Below are 19,228 nucleotides of genomic sequence, written 5' to 3' on the forward strand. Positions count from 1 at the left end.
GGTTGGCAGGTGGCCCATTAAGACAGGGCTGTGTTTGCGTGGTGTTGACGGGCTGTAATGGCAGAGCGGGGGGTGACAAACAGTAGGTTGAGAGAGGCAGAGAGGGCTCTGGCTGAGCAGGGCTGATATAATGGATGGAGGATGGACTGGACGTGAGCAGGAACTCAGTGTGCAGGAGCAGAGACACCGTTCACGCTTTAATCATCTCTCTCCCTGCAGGCCGGTGTCCCCGGCGGCAGAGGAGCTGAGGAACGCTCACCGAACCCCCCGCAGCCAAACAATTCAAGCTCTCCAACATCCAGGACCTGACACGCACTCCAGATCAATGCACTTGGGATGCTGCTCATGAATATCCCCTGTGGGTGCAATATCCCCTGTGGGGATATTCACATCACCCTACCAATGTGGCACCACTTAAAATGTGCTAAATAAAAATATATGTAAAAGACTTTTCGTGTAGTTTCATCTGCTATTCGGTAGGTTCATGGATGGTTCAATAGGTAAGAAGGGAATAATGGTTACCCATCCATACATTTGGAAGGCATGGGGTTTGACTTTGTTTTTCTCTACAAAGTGTAGCATAACATCCTGGAGGAGCAGATGGCGGTGACTGCGCTGACGTCAGGCTCAAGTGGCCACCGTCAAAAAAAACAAATGAGTGCAATTACCATTAATCTCAATCAACTAATAACTCAAACAAGCATGGAGACTAAAAGCTGGGCCTGGCACTCTCCTGCAAGGATCCTGCCGAAGCGCTGGAAGATGATTCAGCAGCTCTGATAGGACACAGGAAGAGACTAATTACGCATGCTAAACGCTAAATGCACTACTCCATCTGACCAGGGGACAGGGCCACCCCAAATGGACATGCTCAGAGTGTGCACGTTCATCCCCAGTTGCATGGTGTCCATTGGATGTACACTTAAAACAAACCAAGGCAGAGTGTACAAGGCACAGCCACAACATCAAGTCATCAATTTTATCCACAATAATCAGAGCCTTCTCAGTCTGCTGGCCCTGTAAAAGATGGGGTCCCCCTGAAACAGGCATTTTGAACAATTCTTCAGACACATAGTAAAAACAGTCAGAGGAAATTTGACAGTTTTTATTTTTCGTCAGTCGCCGAAAATAAATACAAAAGCTAGGGCTGGGATAAGGGCTTTCATCCTGTGTTTTTCCTTCACTTGATTTGGCCATAAAATGATCCATTAAAAACACAGGGAAAGATTTACAATTCAACCAAAAAACAGGCATTGCCTTCCCCCCTCCTCTAGCCTTTAGCCAGCAGTCCTGGCTCTTCATACGAGACCACTTTTCCTTCATTCTTCCATTATATTAAAGGCTCATCATTGTCAGTTTTAACCAATTTCTCCCAAATTTCCCAGAATTTTTCAAAAGTACAGTTCAGATTAAACCAATGTCCACCCATGATTGTTTTGTCACTGTACATGTTGCTAAAACAATGGCATCGTAAAATAGTTTATACAAATAGAACCATTCATTTTATTGTTTTTCGCTGTTAAAAAGGATTGAATGGAAATAAATATACTCATGCGGTTTAAGGGATTAAACAGAATTCCTTAGTATTTGGTATTAGAATGACTTCATCATTATTACAGCAATTTTAGGCCTTCTTGTGTGTATTACAGTGCGAATATCATTAAATGTGCAGTTGAAATGGCAATATATCCAATCTCCTCGAATGCGCACTATCATTGCTCCATTAACAAAGCCTACGGTTAAAAGAAAGGACAATGTTTAAAATTAAAAGAAAAGATTTATCCCAGAAATTTGCATCACTATAATCCCGATTTTCACCCGTTTTTTTTTTTTTTAATTCCCGGATGTTTAAAATAAAAAAGAAACTCCGAAAATGATGAGCCTTAATTATATGCAATATTTCTCCTGAGAAACCAATTTCAACACTCAGTGACACCACCTAGTGACAAAAAGAATAAATAAAAATAAATATTTCTATGTTTTTGTTCAATTTCTGCTAAATTTCATATATTAAAAGTACAATCCAGTACAATATACAGCCCTGCAATTTTAGGTAATTGTTAAACAGTGTGGTGTTCTAGGATCAGCTTTTGAAGGCAAATGGCCTGTGTTTACAGAGAGGACTGTGGTATCAGAAAATAAATGCAATCAATTCAATAAAATGTAACAGGCTCAAACACCAAATCTTCAAACTCCCAGATTATTTAAACATGAGATTACAATGAAAAGTCAGAGCATCAACCAGGGTCACAAGTGCAGTGTGTAACTAGGAAGCCTGAGGGATTCTGTAACTGGTGGACTGGTACCTCGTACAAAGTGGAGAGATGCCTTCATAGTGAAGAAACAAACAACAACAAAAATAATTAATTTATACTTCACAGTCCGGGTGACGTTATTTCACGCATGGGTTTCTGTCTATTTGAGTATAAAAAAGGTTAAGAATAGATAACCATTCTGAAGTGCATCATACCCTGTTTTACACTCTGGGACAGCTATCACATTTTGACAAGATAAAAAGTAGAAAAGAGAGATGCTTGAGGCAAAATTACATGATTACACAGTCAAATATAAACTGCTGTAAAGCTTTTGAGCAATGTGAGTATAAGCCTGCCCAGGGTGACTTAATGGAAGAAGCCAGTCCTAATACAAGAAGGGAATGTCCCACAGCAAATTAAAATCAGAGTAAGACAAGGGAGATGGGACCCTGTGGTTATTACAGAGGGCAAAGAGAGTCACTGTGAAAGCAGAGCCACAAAATGAAGAGGTCCAAGGCTGCTGCAAGGTGATGACAATCGATTACCCAGCTGTTTGACATCCCTGGTTTGGCCTTTAACTGCTGTGTGTTTCATGTTTTATAAAAATGACTACGCTTCTACCTTTGATTTGAATTCATGCTGCACTGCACAGCCGTTGCCACCCTCCCCTTCAAATTCACTGATAGATCTGCACAATCTGGCAACAGCAGCTACCCGTATGTAACAGACTGAACTGAACATTACCAAGCACCGGGTTTAAAAACTACATTTGCTTCAAGCGATGAAAACAACTTCAATAAAAGAATGAATCTTGGGCCCAAAAGGTCTATCGGAAACAGTGAAGTAAAATCTATGGCATACAGCTTCAACTTGAGAGCGCCAGTCACTGCAATGCTGAGGAAGTAACAAGTGCATGGAGTGAGGCCCAGCCGTGTAGCTAGGCTCTGGGAGACAGGGGGGGTGCCTCTGCCAGGCCGTCAGTTGTCCTCCCCGACGTTGCAGAACAGGTAGGACATGGACTCCCCGTTGCGGACGTCAGTCGTCCAGGCCGATGTTGCGGAATAGGTAAGACATGGACTCTCCGTTGTGGATGCGGCGAATGGCCTCGGACAGGATCATGCTGATGTCCACCGTCTTTATCTTGGGACACTGCAGCTTCTGAATCTCGTGCGGGATCGTGTTGGTCACCACCACCTGCCGGGAAAAGCCATGACTGCATGAGCACCTGGACATGGAGACCGTGAATTCCTGACCAGATGGATGGAGCAAACCGATACGGTCGAACGATTTTAAATGAACATTCTATTTAGTTCAAAGACAGTAAAACGCTTTTTTTAAATACAAATAGATGCAACTTAGGTCTTATAATGCCAGCTAGCTGATTCGCGATTTATTTTTAAAGGCAAGAACAAATATAACATTGATTAAAGTGTGTTACAACAGCCAAATAGTTGTCGACTTTTGTTCTCTGGGCGTTTTCACCACCCTATCTATTAGCTTTACCTGTTTACAAATGTTACAATTTTGAATACAGTCTTGACTGCACGTCTCACTACATCAAATGACCAACAGGCCTTATCGACACACTCCAAACCCTGAGACACAGCCATCTGTAACAGAGCAACCTTGGTTGAGATAAAACCCAGCAAATATTGGGCAAGTGGGCAAACACCACATTGGGCAATGTTGGCAGGCTATTTTACCTATGGGCAATTTAGACCCTCCAATTAGCTTAACCTCAACTGTGGGAGGAGACCAGAATACCCGGAGGAAACACACACGGACACAGGAAGAACATGCAAACTCCACACCAAAAGGCCCCTGGACCTTCATGGTGCGAAGCAACAGTGCTACCCACTGCACCACCATGCCGTCTTAAAATAGGACTACAAACTTATGCCAGTGCTAAATAAAAGCATTCAGCATTGTCTCCAATACAAAATGAGATCTGTCAGTACGTTGACATCAGTAGGTCTGACCTCATCAATGGCAGACTCCTCGATGAGCCGCGGTGCATCAGAGGACAGGATGCCGTGCGTCGCCATTACGTAAATCTTATAAGCCCCCCTCTCTTTCAGAGTGTCCGCCGCTGCCAGGAAACTGGCCACATCATCAATGATGTCATCCTGGGGGAGAGCACACAATGACAAGCAATTTCAGTGACATACTACAGCCAGGCACGGCTGAAAACAAAGGTGCTAATATACTGTTGACTTTGTGAGAGCCGGGGGATTTACAGTAAATTATACCAGCACAAAAGCTGCCGTCAGTCTCCCATGACTTACATGAGCACCTCAACGATGCAGCATTTCATCTGGTTCTTTTCCGACTGCGTTAAAATTGGAGATCGGCTCCAAAACTCACCACAATGATGGCAATCCGTCCCCCGACATCTCCAACCACGGTGATTGGAGGCTTTTCTTTGGGAATCAACACTGGTGACACACAAACAAAGCTTAAGCTCTTAAAATGGCCTCATGAGAAACATGTAACAACATTAACTCTGCGGTAGGTGTTGAGGAGGAAATGTGTCTTTCTCGGCTGTGAAGGGTATTTACGGGGGATCTCCAAGCTGGGGTGTATGGCGCCGATGTTTTTGACGGTGGGAGGGGAGTGTCGACCGTCCACGAGGTCCGACTCGGCGTCCTGCGCCTCGCCATGGATCACTGCGATGCCCAGCCGGAGTCTTTCGGCGAAAGACTGCGCCCTATGGGAACGGAGGCTAACGTTAGCGCATCCGCCCTCCTAAACTCCACACTAGCCCAATTGAGTAGGGTGTCAATCAGCTACCGGCTAACACTGGCAAAGACTTAATGTGGACAAGAGACTGTAGAAATGGGGAAAGAAAACAGGAGAAAGAGAGGAGTGAACATACCTTTTTGCAGAAGCCGGAGATTTGGCCACAATTACTGCATTTCTATAGTCTGGAATCTGCAGATTTTAAGCACATACACCCAACCCTCATTTGCAAGCCTCACTGCAGGGACACACGCTTCACACACCAAGGACACTTTCACACTCTTCAAGGGGAAGCAAGCCAGAAAAGGGAAAGCAAGTGTGTCGTCTCACAAAAGTACTGCCTTATTGGTCCTGTTCATTTCCCAAAGCAGAGAGCAAGACTTCTCTAGACTGAGATGAATCATGCACACCATGCAGACTGAAAAGAGAGCAGAGTGTACAGACCCAACATAACAAACACTCATTTTATTAATCTGTAGAGACTAGTTTTCTAATGTAGTGAATTGGTACATCCTCCTGATTTAGCCATGAATATGTACTTCTATTCTCTGGTATAGATTATATGAATGAAGTAGAATTTTAAAATACTTAATTTCTTCATAAGAAATAAATATATTTTCAAAATAGGAACATAATGAATATAATCACAAGATTATAAATCATAGATTCATTTTTAATCATTCTACATGTTCTAGCAAAGACACCAACATAAGAACTGGGAAATTAGCCCAATAAAAATAAGAACCAAACTAAAATTTATTTATCTGTTAAAGCTTTGGGGTAACGCACACAAAATCTGAAAATAAACACTTGAGAAGCACTACATTGGGGATGCAATTCCTCAAGTTTAAATGATTCAAACACATTTCAAATGAAAATATTTTCCAACAGTGAACACATCACTGTGGTGCAGAGCACAAATCTGGTGCCAGCATTTTCAAAGTTGGGAAACTTTCATCAATGGAAAGTTTAAACTTCCTAAAATTCAAAGCAATTATGGAACAAACAGTCTAACTTTTAAAAGTAATAAAATAAACCTCAAGGCGTGAGTTGGAATAATTTGAAGTATAGCCCATAGCAACACTAAACTGTGCCAGATTGTACAATGTGAAAGTACAGATATAAAATGTTATTAAAAGTGAAATTCAATTTAATTCGGGTAAAATGTACAATACAACACCGACCCACTTAGACATTAATTAGAAATTTATGTTCGGCCCTATTTGCCTTGTACTTCACTCACAAAATCTTTCTGCAGCACCTCTGGAGTTATCAGAATCATACAAAATAAACACACAGCCTTGTTTGGGTCACCATGGTTCAAAGCGTAATATCTCTTAAATTCACAGACAATACATGTCATTGCTACCATATTGTACTACAGAAACTAGCATTTAACTGGAGCTGAGAAGTGTCACAACCATTCAAGGCCACTATGGGTCTCACGATACCTACAGGGTTTACTCTGAGAGCTTTCTGTTCATCACTGGAGCCAGGCTTACCTCCTCCTGGATGTACTGCAGGAGGAAGGGGGAGGCACGCAGGTTATCCACGGGGATGTTGAAGAATCCCTGGATCTCCTTCTGGTGCAGGTCCATGGTGATCATATGAGTCAACCCTACAGGGAAATGCACAGACACCCTATGCAGTCACAGCCTGTTATGTAACATCACAAGGGGTCATCACAGGTATTATACTGATAAAAACAGGTTTGGAACCATTTCATAGGAATGCTATAGCGACCTATGCAAATTGAGATTTTGATATCCCCTAATGAGGGTAGGGTTTCTCACTATCAAAACAAATATTTAGTTTGAACTGTTTACTGCCTTTTATAGTATTGTTTCAAAATATTTAAAACAGTTGACTTCACTATTTTGGAAAGTATCTTTTTTTTTTTGTTGCTTTTTATTTTTTTACATGTACCTAAGACTTTTGCACAGTACTGTAGGTCAACATTAATTGCGTAGAAATTTCTGGGAAATATTTCAACATACAGTTGCTCAACGGTCCCACTGTATTTCAGTACCTAATGTACCGGCCCCTTTCAGAAAGCTGAAGTGTGTGGTACTATAGAAAGGATGAACAGGAATACTAGAGGTTAGGAATAGGAGAAGAGGATGAGGAAAGTGTGTGTGCGCACGAGTATGTGAACGTATACGTTCACCTATGTACACCACCGTTCAAAAGTTTGGGGTCACCATGTATTTCTGCTTTTTCTGATTTAATTTTGATTTTCTGTTTGTAATCAAACAATTCATACGTGGTCAGCGCAGACTAGAGCTTTTATTTAAGGGTATTTTTATACATTTTGGTTTCACGATGTAGTCATTTCGGCAGGTTGTATATGTAGTCCCCCATTTCAATGTTTATTGTACAATGTCAAATAAACGAGTCATATCTTGTATTTAGTTGCATATCTTTTGCTTTGCATGCCATAACCTCCTGATGTCTGTGACCTATCAACATCATCAGAGTCTGGAGATCTTATTTTGAAGTTGTCCTACAAGCAATTTTCATTTTAATGGATCTCTATGGGAATTGGGGTTGGGACTAGATTCAGCTGTAAATGATGCTGACGCAGTACGGAACACATTTGTTGGCTGAATGGCTTTAAGTCATCAAGGGTCCAAGGTATCAAATGAGCCTCAAACCACTGTGCTACTGTCGAATATGCAGTAGACACTACAAGAAGTGTTTCTCCTGAATATTTTTTTAATTGAGGAAAATTTGAACAGGAAAATTTGTCAGGAGAAAAATTCTAATGCATATCTGGCAGCAGCCAGACTTGAAGCCACATGTACAGGTACATACAGTATACGAAAACCAGATCATATTCCATAATGTACAAGTATATGAAGGCCAGATCGTATTCCATAATGTACGGGTTCATGAAGACCAGATCGTATTCCATAATGTACGGGTTTATGAAGACCAGATCGTATTCCATAATGGACAGGTTTATGAAGACCAGATCGTATTCCATAATGGACAGGTTTATGAAGGCCAGATCATATTCCATAATGTACAGGTCTATGAAGACCAGATTCTATTCCATAATGTACAGGTTTATGAAGGCCAGACTTTTTTCCATAATGTACAGGTTAATGAAGACCAGATCGTATACCACAATGTACAGGTTTATGAAGACCAGATCGTATTCCATAATGTACAGGTTTATGAAGGCCAGATCCTATTCCATAATGTAAAGGCATACGAAGACTAGTCTGCGGCTATGGGTGACAGCGAGCACTCAGAATAGCTAGCATAGCTATCAAGCCTCACCTGCTTTACACATCATGGAGGCAATGAGCTTGGACACAATGGAGCCCCTCTTCCTCATCTTACACTGCTTACTGTAGGGGAAGTACGGAATGACCCCGATGATGCTGCGCGCACAGGAGGTCCTGCAGGCATACACCATGATCAGGAGCTCCATGATGATCGTATTCACGTCTCTGCAGAGAGACAGATACGGAGCGAGAGCGCGTGAGAGACAGAGGGCATGCGAGCAGGGCTGGGGCAGGGAGATGAGGGGCAAGTGGGACAGAGTGAGAGACAAAGACAGATGAGCAGAGAGAGTGAAGCTGAAATGGATGCCTGGATCACACTGCTAGCACCTTGCGGTGAACACTATACATATTTTTTTTCTGGCAGTCAAGCGGGAGCGGGTACGCCTCCTTCACTACGACATTACAGTCAGCCTATAGGGGCAGCCTATAGCCTAGTGGCTAAGTTGCTTGACCTGGACCCAGAAGGTTGGTGGTTCAACCCCACTGTAACCACAAGAACATCCATGCAGCTGTGGGCCCTTAAGCAAGGCCCTTAATACCATATTTCAGGGGGGATTGGCCTCTGCTAAGTCAAATAAAAAAAAAGCGACTAATGTAATGAGACTGACCGTGAGAGATTTCTCACCATTGCATGATCTCAGCAACACATCTTCAGCCAATTAACACGTCAGGATTTTTTTCTGCAGCAGTTCTCCTGTGCTTTAATCAACATTCCCTAGCAACAAGGTGTTACCACGCTTCATTAGTCCCGTCCGGGCTCCTCTGACGAGACTTACTTAGAGACTGTCTGGATGATGAAGACATCTTTCCCTCGCACAGACTCCTGAATCTGAACTCGTGTTTCTGTGGGGACAGAGATATTGTGCAGTTAGCAAAATCATTTGGGACTACCTCAATGACGTAACGTCAAACAGATAAGAGTTTGTTGCGAACAAGACGCATGCAGTGAGTCTCTGCTTAGCTGGAATTAGTGTGTGAAGGACATTAGTCTCCTCAGCAGATCCCTAACCCACCACCCACATTCAACTTGACTGGAAAGCATAAGTCTCATCCAGCACTACCCGTGCGGTGTATCACAGTGAATTCAAAATTCCGAAACCAATATTTAAATTTTATCCAAATGCAAACAAATGTGAATCTGCCTTGAGGCAGATATTCTAGAAACATCCATTTTTTATGCTTTTCTTTTTGTTTGTCATTTACTACATTATTCAATCTCGTTTTTTTTTTTTTTTTTTTTTAACGTTAAAAACCTTGCCTGCATATTTCTAAATTAATATTTTTAATATTTCTAATGACTGTCCTCATAATACTGCACAGCGGTCATTCAGTTTAGAGTTAAATCATAACTGGTGATACCAGCAGCTTTGTGAAATGTACATGGAGGGAGAGGTGCATAGTGTAAATAAGAGCCTAGACCAGTCAAAATATGTACACTGCACACCTTTTGTTGGTTTAAAAATTTTACCGGGCTTTGCATTGAACCTACATTACCTCAGCAGCTGTGCATTAGATTCCATGGCCATGCAACATATACAGAGCCCTCCAGAATGATTGGTACCCTAAATTAATGTGAACAAAAATGCTGGATAAGATTATTAATTTCATTGTCTACCAATAGCTTTGATGCTCAATAATGACAAAATTATATAATGTGATACCGGGGCACAGAGAAAACAATCTTTAACATGATAATCATTTTATTCAGTTTGTCAAAAATAATTGGCTCAATGGTCTGAATCAGTGTTCTTCCATCAGTATTTTCAGGCAGATTTTTTCAGGATTGTTTTTTGTTTTTGCTTTTGTTCTCCGACCTTCTACGAATGTACGGACGACAAAGGGAGGCCAGTGAAAACAGGAAGTCGTGGATGAGAACAAAGAGTTCCTAAAGACTCGGATGAAATATGTATATGTAGTGTAATTCTACAATAAAATATAATTATCTTATATTTTATAGCAGAATTATATCCTCAGATTTCATTTATAAGGATTTCCAAGGGTGCCAATAATCATGACACATTTTTGACAAGTACACTTTTTTTGTTGATAAATAGTAACACTTCTAAGCCTGGGATTCTGGGCTCATCTTTAACAAGGATACCTGCTATTCCAGGAGACACTGCTTGGGAGAGCAAGATGACATTCAGAATGCAAATAGGTACTTGGAAATGGAAATTCTGACTCCAAAGGGAAATTCAGCACATCTCGCATGACAAGCAAATGACAAGCAGAGAGAAGCCATTTGACGGCCTTGGAACCAATCCGGGGATACATCTCTGGCCAACCACAAAGTCACACCATGGTCTGTTGACACAACTATTCTACTCAGCCAAACCATTGATTGCAATTCATTCCTGCTTTCTTATTCTGTACCTCATGCTCACCAGCACACCCTCAAACTAAACATCTGAATTCCAGCTAAATTCTTGCAGACAGAACCAGACTGTCAACTGAAAAACCTTTCCGTAGTGAAAAGAATTTGAATACACCAGAACCAGAGGGCAATTGTTATGCAGCAAATCTATTATATTATACAGTGACTCACAGGAGATGCGTGAACATATGTTTTTTTTAAAATAGGAAAACCTTAAACTCGGGAAAGAGTAAATGGTTGAGCAAATTTACTTCCACGTCAAACTGTTGAAAAGCAAGAAAACAAGACACATTTGAACTGATATCATTGTAATGTAAGGTGGTAATGGTGGTGACTGTGCAAGATTTGTTTTTGGACTGTGCAAATATATCTTCATTCATTATTTCAGATTTTAAGGCAGTAAGATAAAATGTGGTAGATAAAATGTATTGCAAGATGAGGTTTTGTCCAACACGTCCAACACGCCTTCTGATAAAGCCAGAGTATCATAGAGTCTGGCATCTGAAGGCATCACCTACCTGATTTTCACTACACCCATTCTGTACCAAGAGCTTAAATGCATATTTATAAACAAATGTGAGGAACTTTATTCATAAACACATATTTAAACGTGTGTGCAATCCAATTAATAAGAGAAGCAAAAGTGTCCTTCCTAATAGGTAGAACAAACACAGTGGTACTGTACACAGAAATATATGTCTGGATCTTGTGAATGCAGAGCTGAAGGTTACAAAATTATTAACTAGGAAGGCTGAAGCTTTTATGTTGGACTAATGCCATGAATGCAGAAAACGCATTAAACGCATCCAAAAGAAATGCTATAATTTGACCAGTACAGTTTAAGGGGTCATACTCTTCTGAGCACCAACAGTATTGAAGGGTTTCATGTTTTATCATTATTACTATTGTTATCACATTTATTTTACAGGTTACATAAAACATTCTGTGCTAGACACCATTGTTTCTGTCTTCTAAAGGCTAAGGGCTGACTGACTAACCACGTGAGTTAGACACAAATATAAACACAGACCAGAATGTTTAAACTCCTCCAGAACAAAAAACAAGAAGGGAGTATGCAGCTGGGGACTGGGAAACTAAGTTTCACTTTTTCCAATGAGGTGGTTGGCCTTGGTACTGACTACACATGGGTACACAGCCTCTCTGGCAGGGTATACAGCAGGGGTCTGCAGCCCTGTTCCTCGAGAGCCATAGGCTTTGCTGGTGTTGGTTGTTAGACTGTATTTACTGTAATTAACCAATTACAACAGTTTAATTACACAGTTAGCTCAGTTCACCTGGTTACTTGAGTCTAAGTTGCGTGCCAATTTAAGCTAAAAACAAAAACCATGCTTCTCCAGGACCAAAGTTGCAGACGCCTGGTATAAAGGATTGCTGTAAATAAAGCTTTTTTTGTACAGTGTCAGCAGGCATGCTTTTTCTGCAGAAAGGCCCTTATAAATGGATAAAGTGTGAAGCGTCTTCCTGACTGTATTGCCGCTTTATTACAAGGGTGGATTTTTCCTCCTCAACAACAGAATACAAGATTCATGAAGAAAATTTTGTCTGCGGCATTTTCCAATTCGATTGACTCATTAAAACCACAGCCACAAGGAGTGCAGCAACAGCAAAAAAAGGGCCAAACAGCAAAATACTGCAATCCATATCAAGCTCATAACTCCTCTAATACCGTAAAAGTTCTTAGATTTATTTTCACAAGATATGAAAACTGACAGCTCCAGTGCCAGTGGGAAGCAGCACCTGTCTTTAGAAATGGCCGGTGTATGAGACTCCAGGTGTGGTGCCTTTTGGGTAAAACTCACCACGGTTGGCTTCCTGATACACCTGTACTTTCCCCAACTCCACTCCCAGACGCCTGCTCAGGAAGACAGAAACACTGGTTACACCACAACTAATGCCAATTACATCTTCTATTAATCATTAAAGTAAATACACCTTTATTCTACTAATTGTGGATATCAAAGTTGTAAAATGTACAAATTAGAATTACAAATACCATATTACATATGACAAATTTTACAATGAACAGGACAGTGTGGCTCAGGCAGACTGAAAAGTACTGTATTTTTGTGTCCGGTGATTGCCAAATTGAGGAACTACTTAGCAGTAGTTCAATATTATCAGCATTCAGCTGTGAGAGGATGCAGCGCATTATATCCTCTGGAAAGGAATGCAAATGTGGACATAAGACCCATGGTTTCTCCCTTTGCAGAAATCTCCATCAGCCCATTTCAAACCTACACCGAAAAATGCTCCAGAAATGAACTGTACTTCATATTATTCGAAATCATTATGGAATAGGATATCTGATAATACAGTACTGCCACTTGTCACTTAGATGAACACATACGCAACCATTTATTCTCAGTAATGCTGACATGTACATTACAGTGTACATACCTGCACACGTCCGACAGTGAAAAGTTTTCACTTAACAAAATTGCTCACAGCAGGATAAAAACCTGAGGTAGCAGGTAAAGCAAAGCCTAAAGACTAATTACCAGCTGCAAATTTCAGTAATATATGGCTATAAACAGCACAATGTGATTCTGAAATGTTCATACATTAGGCAGCATTAGTGAAGTGAACACTGGAGTTGGGCTTTATCAGTGCAAACAGGATGATGACAGATGATTTAACCACATAATTATCTATTGTGCACAACCAGTCCTTCATCATTTGCAGTAATACAAACATGCAATCAAAAAATGTGAAAACACTAAACACATTATATTTAAACTACAGTAGCCTAGCTATTTGTAGTGCTTTTCTGTTTTTAGGATGGGGGGGGGGGCTATGAATACGGCTGTTGTTTTAGCAGTGGAATGTTTATTGAGTGTTATGGAAATAATATAACCTGTAATGTAATATAATAACAATTAAGAAATAGGCTTGAAAAGAACACACACAGCATATTCATGCCAAACCTGTTTCACACCAAGACGATACATTTTTTTGCATGAACATAAAAATTTGCTAGGGAAACCAACCATATACAAATTAATCACTGGAAAATCATATGTTCATTCAAAACTTTTCCAGCTTTTTTTGAAACGTTTCAACATTATTGCTGAAAGGAACTAATCTGCGTTAAGATGTGCTTCAGGTAGTGTCATAAGAAGAGCACACATTTTTTACTCTTACTGAACTCACTCTGCAATCCTCTTGCCAAGCTCCATGCAGGATGGATTGGAGTTGGCCGTGAAGATGACCAGGCCTCCCTTGGTGGCATTCATGTCTTGCTGAGCCCTGGTGACGACTTCCTGGGACTCATGCAATGGCTCCCTGGGCACCCACACGCTGCTGAACCCTTCCTGCAAGGATCATCGGAATCACTCAACCACTACACACAGCACGCTTTCATGGCCCACCTCCATGTCCACAGCAACCCCCTCTGCTGCCAGTGTGGACAACACTTCGTTTGGCAGTAAACTTAAATGACCCTGGTTTCCACCCACTTACGGGCCTGTCACCCTATGTTTGAGTCCTCTGTTCGGAAGCAGGCCTTGACTTTAATGTACCTACGTCGCTACTGTCCAGTCGACAGGATTGACACCAAAGACCAGCAATAAAAAAGTGCCTAGAACAGCACCAAAGGAATTATCATGTACAGGACAATGGTATTACCCATTTGAACACATAATTATTTCTATATCCAATATTAATTCGACCAATTGTACGTTATTGGCACCCTAGCTGTACCAACAGTATGGCCAATTATCCATTTCAGATAACTTTTGGTTGTAATACTCTTAAATGATGGAACAACCACAGTTGAATGACAATAAGTCCTACTGACCACTGTTGGTACATGGCATAATGCACACAACAACAGAAAGTAATGCTATCCTTGGAGAATATTACGATTCTAGACTAACGTTAGTCGAGCTATAACTAACGTTATGCAACTAACCCTGGATACATTGCATCCTACACTTACTGTAGTGCCGGTTACGTTAAACGAGTTAGTGAATATCTACATTTAAAATAAAAGCTGAGTTCGCCTCATAAACGTGCAGAAGATTCTCGGCCATTGGTCAAGTTATAGCCACACCAACAGGCGCCACCTGCACAATGAATGCGAGGCTGAATAACAAATCATGAGCCAACATGACAGCTGTAAACACCAACGGTGCATGTGCAATTGCTTAAAGTCTGATTTCTTCTAGTCTGTCGTGGGGGAAAACCTAACGGCTGGCTACACAATAACGCTATATTATAAAGAACCAGCTAGCTACCTAGTGAACGTTAGCGATAGCCACCAAGTCAATGCAAATTGTCTTTCTACACATGATCAAACGTTAGCGAGGTAACGTCAAATTGAAACTAGTCCATCTTGCATAAAACCCTCAACGTGCTTTCACAAGGTAACGCAGCCAGTTCGCTCTGCTAACCACGAGCTGCCTGTTAGATGTGTAATTTAAAACTTAGTTAGGAATGTGAATTTTTTTTTTTTTACTCAAAAGGATACCGTTAGTTCTGAAAGAAAAGTTTGCCGTTTTGAGAGAACTGATTGGTTGCTTGTGGTTGAGTGCGATCGGTCATAGCTACATGTTAACTTAGTTTCTATTCTAGCATGCCTGCTGATTTGGCTGTCAAGTGGTGTCATATAGACTAGCACGCTATTAGCTAGCTAAACTGCCTATATTTAGACGTAGTGTGACAGGGAAGCGAATGGCCGCATTTTTCTGTTCCGCTAATCTCATGTGAGGATAGCTCGCGCACGAGGACAGTGGATACTTAATAAAACAATTTGCCAGATAGCAAGCCATCATAAATAATTTGATGACCTTTTGCATCCCTGTCTGCTACAAGCAACAGTAAGCTAGCTAACGTTAGCACGGTCCTTCTACAACTGAAATTGTGTTGTTTCTTATTTGGCTTCACAGAAAGGTTCCTACTTTAAATAGTGATAGACCTATATGACATACCTAGGTAGTTTAAAAAAATGAAAGAAAAACAACCACAATCGGCGAACAGCGTCGCAAATCACGAAAATGTATTATTCCTACCAGTTTGGTGCTCTTTGTTCAGCTCTAAACCAGCCTTGTCAGTACCACTCTCTTCAACTAGTTAAACCAACCCTCGAAATGATTGACAGCCACATAAACCAATGAAACGCATAATTATTATGACGAACTTTTGGAGAGAGGGGGCGCTGCCATTGTAAACAGGAACAAGAGAAGACCTCCGTCTCGCCGCTTTCCTCCGCCAAGGTTGAAAAACATAATGCCGTTCCAATGTTCTGAGTTCTTGAGTCCTTGAGTCAGTAAACCCGTGAGTGTGCCGGGTATTATTTATTTTCGTTGTCAAGAATATCCCACAACTTTGTTTAAGCAATGCAAAATTGTAAATACTACCGTTATTTATATTTAATATACAACTTGACGGTAACGTTAATGTTATTTTGAGCCACTATGACACTTGCATATAGAGAAATTAATTTGTGAGTAACGTTATAATTAATCACTTTGCAGTGCTACCCTTGCTGGCTAGAAAATAATTATATTATATAGCAATACGTGAAAAGATGGGGTAGGTTGGTTTCTAAGTGGTTGAGGCCTTATTTATGTATAAGCTCACTGTGGGATTGCTACCTCTGGCTACAAATACCTTTATGTTAAAGGGGCAGTTGCCTGTTTTTGGTGGAATGTTCTAAGCATTTTGAATTCAATTAATATTTATTCCTATTTATTCCTAACTCAACATTTGCAATGAGTTATTTGAGCAAAAGACCACTGTGAGGCTTTTAAATGGAAATTAAACTAATATTTAAAAATTATTTTATGACAGTATTTGTGACAGGGTAACAAAACGGTAAGCAATATAGCCTACTGTATCTATAGCTCTGCAGTCTATATTGCCAGTAAAAAATACTGAACACTCAAACACTCAGTTATAGATATAAGCTTTATTTTCCAGTATGTGTAAAGTAGTGTGCTTTATTAATGATTGAATGGAATCAACCAAAGCCTTCTGTTTTTTTAATAAGTCATTGTCCAGCAGGACAAATATGACCGAGTCTCAACTTCCTAGGAGAGACAACCAGATTTTCTGCCACAATTTCCACCTCTATATTTGACAGTAAATAAGAGGTGCTTCTGTATGCATTCCTCTTTTGCTGCCAAACATGTCAATGGTGTGTATGGACAAAACATTCCATTTTGGTTTCATCTGACCATAGCACTTTTTCCTGCCATAATTCCAATGATGTTTGGCAACTCCAGATGCTTTGCTTTGTTTATTGTGCTCAGTAAGGACTATCTTCTTGCCACCCTTCCAAAGAGTTTGTTGTATGGAGGTGCCATATTATCGACTTGGTAACCACAAGACACAACCAATCTCTGTAAGTGTCTCTGTAAGATGCTTGGGATACTTATGGCCTCTGTCTCTATCTTCCTCATCATCCCTGGGGACAATGTGCGCTTGTGTACTCTTCCTGGCAAGTTTGCAACCTTTCCATATTGCAAACTTTGTTGTTTGTTGTTCCCATTACCAGACTTGTGGTGGTCAATTATCATCTGTTTCTTCGGAATTGACAGCTATTTGGCTTTTCCCATTCTGATGGATGAAAAAGGGAATTTGCATGCTTGTTACCTCATTTTTATAAAACAGGAAGTGATGGAATTACACAATATAGTTCATTTAGACTGAGATTAACTAAATTAAGTAACATTTTATTGACAGTTTTTACAATAATTGTTATGAGTGCCACTCATTTTGACACCTATGGCTTTCACCAAAAAATATTGAAACATGAGAGGAAATGTATTGAAATAAAAGCATAGTTTTCTCATATGTTTGAAGATATGACATAGATTATTATCTGTGTTGTTCATTATATGCAGCCTTTTTTCTTCATTTTTTTATTAAGGGTGCCAATAATTCTGGAAGCCACTGTATATAAATAAATGTTTTTCAAATTGCAAATTGCCTTCAAGGGCACAAACACCGTTGTATGCAGTCAAAGTGAGCTCTGCGTCAAGCTTATGCAGGGTTTATCCAAGCCTGACTCAGAGCAATTCCCGCAAAGGTCAATAAACATGAGTGGATAAACAATGCAAATGAGGCATTTGGCAAGGCGGTTCAGTGAGGCAGCATTTATTTATATCATGATAGGAAAGGAAGACGCTGTCATTAGCCGACATATTGACGAGGGAATTGATTCAACGATAAAAAAAATTAAAAAGGAACAGTAAAAAATGAGGATGTACAAATGTATTTTCCCTCTTGACTATTCAAACATTGGACGTGGTAACATTACTGTTGGCGAAGACAGAACTTGTTATTTTAACGGAACTGGTCTAAGTTTTTTTTTTTAACGTCTATGCAGTAATTTTGGTTGCAATCCTAACGTTCGTGTCTACACAGTGATCACGGTTATCTACATTCTACCTCGTTTAATGAAATCTTTATGAGAACACTCCAGTTAATTATTTTTAATGCCACAAGGCGGCGTTGTAGACTGTCTTTAAAATACAATGCAGACACAAGTTTAATATCTCTGAACAATTAGTAGAATAAAGGTGTTTTGGATCTTTTAAGTTTGTATGCATGTAAAGGGGCCTTCCCTGTTTTAGTCTTTACAAGTCAATCTTTTGATTTGAGAAAATTGTGCAACAAGAGAGACTTTTAGTAAATTTGGGCTATAATTTGGTGGGATCCTATTTTTACAAAAGAAGAGGGGCAAACATAATATTTAGACAAGAGCAAGACATTGCTTATTATTGCCAAGAACATTAATTTAGATTTAAATCATAATTTGGTTTAAAATAGAGTTCAGCAACACAGCAAAAGAAAAAAGCTTCAGCCACTTTCTTCAACTGACAATTGCAATGATACGGCATCAAACAACAAAACACATTTCCTGTACTTTTCCAGTGCATTTGCTGTGTATAGCTCCCATCACCATATCAATATCCTACCGAACACAGGGAATTTCATCCTTATCACAACAACCTCAGCATCATAACCCCACAGATTCATCCTCATCAAAGAAGCCTCCTGCAGCAAGTTCATCTTTATCACAGCACATTCATCATGCATTCTTATCACAACAGAGTCAAACCTAACACAGCAGATTTCACACTGCAGACTAGTCTTCATTGCTGGAGATGCACCCCTATCACAGGAGACCAAGCGCAACACACTAATGACAGCATCATAGCAGGTTAATTTATCACAAGAGACCAAACGCTGGACCCTTCACATAGCAAAGTCATCCTTATCTCACTAGACCCAACACAGCAGACACAGAAGTCTAAAAACAGATCTAACACAGCTGATTTAAGTACACACATACTTATACCAGGAGATCTGACACAGCAGGCCTTATCACACTATCACAGCATTCTTATCGCATTCACAGTTTCTGCTCTATACTGCTGATCAAGAGAGAATGATTATTGCTGGTTTGTATAGCAGATTAATCATATAGTACAAAATTATTCATAACCTTGATAAAGAGGGCTGTATAAAACGTATAAGGAATTCATATTCATTGTTGAAACAATGAGAAAATTCTATTCTACTAATACAGTCACTCAGGG

The 19,228-nt window shown here is 40.2% G+C and overlaps 1 protein-coding gene across 3 annotated transcripts; it reads right to left on the bottom strand.

Moving 5' to 3' along the window:
- Window positions 1-1,090: 1,090 nt before the first annotated feature.
- Window positions 1,091-15,758, bottom strand: LOC133121899 (phosphoribosyl pyrophosphate synthase-associated protein 2). 3 transcript variants are annotated; one of them, XM_061231445.1, is made up of 11 exons: window positions 15,692-15,758; window positions 13,833-13,993; window positions 12,482-12,534; window positions 9,064-9,130; window positions 8,280-8,452; window positions 6,497-6,612; window positions 5,131-5,186; window positions 4,814-4,962; window positions 4,620-4,690; window positions 4,235-4,381; window positions 1,091-3,449 (listed from the first exon to the last, which is right to left on the bottom strand). In XM_061231445.1, exons 2-11 carry the CDS (start codon window positions 13,913-13,915, stop codon window positions 3,291-3,293), a joined length of 1,074 nt encoding a protein of 357 aa, XP_061087429.1. In that variant the 5' UTR covers window positions 13,916-13,993; window positions 15,692-15,758; the 3' UTR covers window positions 1,091-3,290. The 3 variants fall into 3 exon arrangements, with proteins under 3 accessions (XP_061087429.1, XP_061087431.1, XP_061087430.1); XM_061231447.1 differs by lacking the exon at window positions 15,692-15,758 and adding an exon at window positions 9,782-9,849 and having other exon boundaries at window positions 13,833-13,916; XM_061231446.1 differs by lacking the exon at window positions 8,280-8,452.
- Window positions 15,759-19,228: the final 3,470 nt, after the last annotated feature.

The sequence above is a fragment of the Conger conger genome, chromosome 2 (assembly GCF_963514075.1).
Source record: "Conger conger chromosome 2, fConCon1.1, whole genome shotgun sequence".
Classification (NCBI taxonomy): domain Eukaryota; kingdom Metazoa; phylum Chordata; class Actinopteri; order Anguilliformes; family Congridae; genus Conger; species Conger conger.

Coding starts and splice junctions, on each gene's coding strand:
- LOC133121899 (XM_061231445.1), bottom strand. CDS start 13,915: ATGAATGCCACCAAGGGAGGCCTGGTCATCTTCACGGCCAACTCCAAT. Junction 5,187..6,496: donor TGCAGTACATCCAGGAGGAG/GTAAGCCTGGCT, acceptor TAAAATCTGCAG/ATTCCAGACTATAGAAATGC. Junction 4,382..4,619: donor GACGGATTGCCATCATTGTG/GTGAGTTTTGGA, acceptor GCTCTCCCCCAG/GATGACATCATTGATGATGT.